We start from the raw sequence: 5,128 nt of genomic DNA, 5'->3' as shown, positions 1-5,128 counted from the left end.
CAGAGGGGGTTCAGCTTATCTGGAGCAGTGGTGATGCTGCTGAAGAGAGGAGCTATCAGGAGCAACTGCCCCTATTGGTCAAACCATCAGCAGATTTGGTTTCCAGTACAATATATGATGATATCCAGTTATACACATGTACTCCTCATATCACTCTCACCTTAATGCAAAATACCAGGGATTCTTTGCTGTCTCTAACACCATGCCCTTCCTTTATCTGAAGCTGAATCTATCCAAAACTGAACTTCTTGTGTTTCTTCCCTTGACTAACCTGTCTATAATCGATATTTCAATTTCCTTGGGTGGTTCAACCATAGCTCCCAAGCAGCATGCTCACTGTCTTGGGGTCATATTTGACAGAACTTTCCTTTATTGGCTATATCCAATCACTCACTTGATCATGTCACCAGAATCTTAAACATATCTCAAGAATTCAACCTTTTCTCACCTTTGAAACTACAATAATTCTTACTATTGCTCTTATTCATTCTCATTTGGACTATTGAAGCTCTACTGATCAGTCTCCTTTTAATTACATTTTCTCAACTCCAATATGTCCTGAATGCGGCAGCCAGGGTCGCACTTCTGTCTAGCCACTACACTAATGCCTCCACCTTGTGTCAGTCATTGCACTCGTTACCCATCCGCTACAGAGTACAAACTAAATTAATTTCTTTCTTCTACAAAGATTTCCATAAGTTCTGCAACTTATCTATAACTAACATCTTCCAGATTGGAACCTCCAACTTCCATTTCCAAGACTTCTCTCGTGATGTACCAGTTTTCTGGAATGCACTACCTCGGAAGATCAGATTAATACCTACTGATTAATACATTTTTAAGTGTGCTTTAAAAACACATCTCTTTAGACAAGCGTATCACCTCACTTCACTAATCTAATTTATCCCTGTTCCCCCCTTCTAATTTTTTCTGAAAATTGGATCCCTCCTATTTATCTGTCTCCACATCCTCCATGAACCCAATAGCACTTGGTAATTGAACTTTGACAAATATTGGCTCATGACTGGTCATGCAGCTTTATTCAAAACACCTATTTATTATAATGATGACATATGGCACTTTTTATCTATTGTGTCCCCCCAATTCCTTATAGATTGTAAGCTTGAGAACTTACTCCTTCTGTAACTGTTGAACTATGTGTTACTGTTATGCCCAAAGGTGAAGCAAATGGATTTGTTGACCCACTGTGCCACATGACCGGGCTTGCATAGGAAGGGCCATAGCTAAATGACTACCAGGTATTTAATGGAGCACCTCATGGTGGAGACAAACTGGTCTGCAGGTAGCTGCCAGGTACCACTCCTAGGCAGATCCCGGTAATGCAGGGTCGTTGACATTGTTTTGGGCAATGTTCAAACACACTAGTCTAAGATACTGGTCACACACGGACTGGGGGACAATGTTCAGGCATTGACTGGACTGGGAATAGGGCAATTTGGGTTCAGGACACTGGTCGCATCGAGACCAGGACACTGGCCGCACCAGGACCAGGGGAGCTCACAACTTCACTGGTAGAACATCATTGCTTGGCGACTCCCAAAGTGGGAGTCTTTTAAACAGGATGACTCTCAGCAATTGGCCGGGAGCCATCTAACAGGTGTACTAATTATACTAAATGCCTCTCAGCTAAAAGCTGAGGGCATTTACTATATGTGCACGCTGCCCCTCTAAGAGCAGGGAAACGCACGTACAAAGCACGCCATCGGAAATTGAGGTGAGCAAGAGGAAGGATCATGCCGGGGAACCACGCCAGTGAGTAAGGGGACACCATAGAGGGGCTCTGACAATTGTGCTTCAGATACTTTGTAATGTCTTTATTGTCTGTACAAATCTTCGCTTAATTGTGGAATATTTTAGCGCCATAGAAATAAAAATATAATCATTTAATCTGTCATGAAAATGTTAAAAGTCACAAAACTTTTTCACAACTCCAGGTTGCAAAAGAATTTTTCAATATTTTACAACACTTTACAACAGATTTCTGTTAAAATTGCTTAGGTGAATCATGGCCTTAATGTTACTCACTGTCAGTGATATTAATGTTATGACTGATTGCTGTAGATTGTTCTCAACTAATTTTATGCAGATTTTTTGTCCATGAATTGTATGAGTTATTATGTTTTCTCTATCTAGAATACATGACATATCAATCGTCTAAACGTAACATTGTCTGTAATGAACCAAACAAAGGTTACAGAATTTATTCTTTTGGGTTTCAGAAACCTTCGTGGTTTTAATATTTTATTCTTCGTTCTTTTCTTGATTATCTTTTTTTTTACAGTAATGGGAAATCTTATGATTATTGTCCTTGTTTTAGTCAACAGTAAGCTTCAGCTTCCCATGTATTACTTTCTGTGTCATCTTTCCTTCACTGACCTTGTGATTAGCGCGAACATTGTTCCCAACATGCTTGGTGCCATTCTGTATGGAAGTAAAACAATGACTTACATCGACTGCATCATCCAATTTTATTTCTTCAGTGGTACAATTATTACATAGTAACATAGTAACATAGTAATTAAGGTTGAAGGGAGACTTTAAGTCCATCTAGTTCAACCCATATCCTATCCTAACTTGCCCTAACATGTTGATCCAGAGGAAGGCAAAAAAAACCCATGTGGCAACAGTAAGCTTCATATTGGGGAAAAAAATTCCTTCCCGACTCCACATACAGCAATCAGACTAGCTCCCTGGATCAACGCAATATTAAGGAGACTAGTGTATATACCCTGTAATATTATACTTTTCAAGAAAGGCATCCAGTCCCTTCTTAAATTTTAGTAGTGAATCACTCATTACAACATCATATGGCAGAGAGTTCCATAGTCTCACTGCTCTTACAGTAAAGAATCCGCGTCTGTGAGTATGCTTAAACCTTCTTTCCTCCAGACGTAGAGGATGCCCCCTTGTCCCCGTCACAGGTCTAAGAGTAAAAAGATCATTAGAAAGGTCTTTGTATTGTCCCCACATATATTTATACATTGTAATAAGATCACCCCTAAGCCTTCGATTCTCCAAACTAAATAACCCCAAGTGTAATAACCTGTCTTGGTATTGCAGACCCCCTAGTTCCCTAATAACCTTGGTCGCTCTTCTCTGCACCCGCTCCAGTTCAGCTATGTCTTTCTTATACACCGGAGACCAGAACTGTACACAGTATTCTAAGTGTGGTCGCACTAGTGACTTATATAGAGGTAAAATTATGTTCTCCTCATGAGCATCTATGCCTCTTTTAATGCATCCCATTATTTTATTTGCCTTTGCAGCAGCTGCTTGACTCTGGCCACTAAATGTGAGTTTGTCGTCCACCCATACACCCAGGTCTTTTTCAGTGACTGTTTTGCCCAGTGTTTTACAATTAAGCACATAATTATACAACTTGTTCGTTCTACCCAAGTGCATGACCTTACATTTATCCCCATTAAAGCTCATTTGCCATTTATCAGCCCAAGCTTCTAGTTTACATAAATCCTCCTGTAATATAAAATCGTCCTCCTCTGTATTAATTACCCTGCAGAGTTTAGTGTCATCTGCAAATATTGAAATTCTACTCTCTATGCCCCCTACAAGGTCATTAATAAATATGTTAAAAAGAAGCGGGCCCAAAACTGACCCCTGTGGTACCCCACTGCTAACCGTGACCCAGTCCGAGTGTGCTCCATTAATAACCACCCTTTGTTTCCTATCCCTGAGCCAGCTCTTAACCCACCTACACATATTTTCCCCTATCCCCATTGTTCTCATTTTATGTATCAACCTTTTACGGAGTGTTTTCTTCTTTCAGTGATGTCCTACGATCGCTACCTGGCTATTTGTAACCCCTTAAGATACTCTAGTATCATGAACCTTAAATTTCAAAACTGTCTTTCACTGTGGCCATGGCTGCTTGGTCTTACCTTTAATCTTACGGGAATCATACCTGTTTCAAAGTTTAATTTTTGCCATGATAATATCATTGACCATATCTACTGTGACCTTTACCCTCTTCAGAAGCTTTCTTGTTCGGACACTTCCTTTGTAGAACTGGAAGTCTTTTTAATTTCTATGCCAATATTTATCCTTCCTTGTGGTTTTATCATTGGAACCTATGTGTATATATTCCTCACTATAGCAAAGATCCCGACCACAACTGGCAAACAAAAAACCTTTTCTACCTGCAGCTCTCACCTTATTGTTGTGGGCGCGTTTTATGGGATATTAATAGCTAAATACATGATCCCATCTGTCGGACATTCCTTGATTATTAATAAGGTTGTTTCCCTATTACATACTTTAATCACCCCACTATTTAACCCTATAATATATAGCTTCAGAAACCAGGGCATAAAGATAGCATTCAGAAAATGTTTTTCATTATAACAAAATTTTGCCCACTTTAAACGATCAATCTCCTAGGATTGGCCTAGATATTGAAAGGGGTTTCCTATTGTGTACAAGCTTTTCTTGTTAAAAACTTACTCAAAAAATATTCTGATTACCAATAATCTGTTGGAAAATCTAGTAGTGGAAGTGTCCAATATTCCTGCAGTGCCACCACAGGAAAAGTGAAGTATTCCACACTGCCTAGAAAAAATATTGGGTTGTATGTATAAAGCGTCCTCCTCCGAGGCAATGTTTGTAGCCCAGTTTTGCTCCAATAGATGATATAAATGTGGGATCTCCTTCTATTTACTGTTGTATTCAATTTGTCCTATGTATGTTCATTTTATATTGATAGCATTTTCAATATAAAGCATGACGTAGAAAAGTCAAAAAATATTTGGCTACTAAAATATTTATGATTAATGTTTAAAGAAATGAGAATTATACTTAATGGGAATCTGTCACCAATTTTTAGTGATATCATGGAAAGTATTTCACGGTATTTTTCAGGGCGGTCTATGCCCCGGAAGACTTCACATGCAGGACACAGTTCCGGGGCCTTTTCAATGCGCAAGCGCGGGGTCGGGGGGAATCAAAAGTCCTAATAGAATCCTTGTGGGAAACAATTGGGTGATATCTTTACATGATATCGCTAAAAATGGGTGACAGATTCCCTTTAATCACGCACACGAATCATAAGAAAAAGTCACCAATAATTACTAAGAAGAAATTAACAAATGCTGTG

At 39.2% G+C, this 5,128-nt stretch overlaps 1 protein-coding gene across 1 annotated transcript; it reads left to right on the top strand.

Annotated features, from left to right (window-relative positions):
* Positions 1-2,193: 2,193 nt before the first annotated feature.
* On the top strand, positions 2,194-4,380 carry LOC141075774 (olfactory receptor 11L1-like). Its single transcript, XM_073562921.1, has 2 exons — positions 2,194-2,516; positions 3,786-4,380. Exons 1-2 carry the CDS (start codon positions 2,197-2,199, stop codon positions 4,378-4,380), a joined length of 915 nt encoding a protein of 304 aa, XP_073419022.1. The 5' UTR covers positions 2,194-2,196.
* The last annotated feature ends 748 nt before the right edge of the window (positions 4,381-5,128 follow it).

This window comes from Dendrobates tinctorius, unplaced genomic scaffold (genome assembly GCF_039654945.1).
Source record: "Dendrobates tinctorius isolate UK_male_01 unplaced genomic scaffold, ASM3965494v1 ptg000370l, whole genome shotgun sequence".
Classification (NCBI taxonomy): Eukaryota; Metazoa; Chordata; class Amphibia; order Anura; family Dendrobatidae; genus Dendrobates; species Dendrobates tinctorius.
This window is presented reverse-complemented; position numbering and strand designations above follow the sequence as displayed.

What these genes read in the sequence shown, in the direction of transcription:
- LOC141075774 (XM_073562921.1), top strand. Translation starts at nt 2,197, where the DNA reads ATGAACCAAACAAAGGTTACAGAATTTATTCTTTTGGGTTTCAGAAAC. An exon ending in TTCAGTGGTACAATTATTAC is followed by an intron (nt 2,517 to 3,785) that starts ATAGTAACATAG and finishes TCAACCTTTTAC; the next exon opens with GGAGTGTTTTCTTCTTTCAG.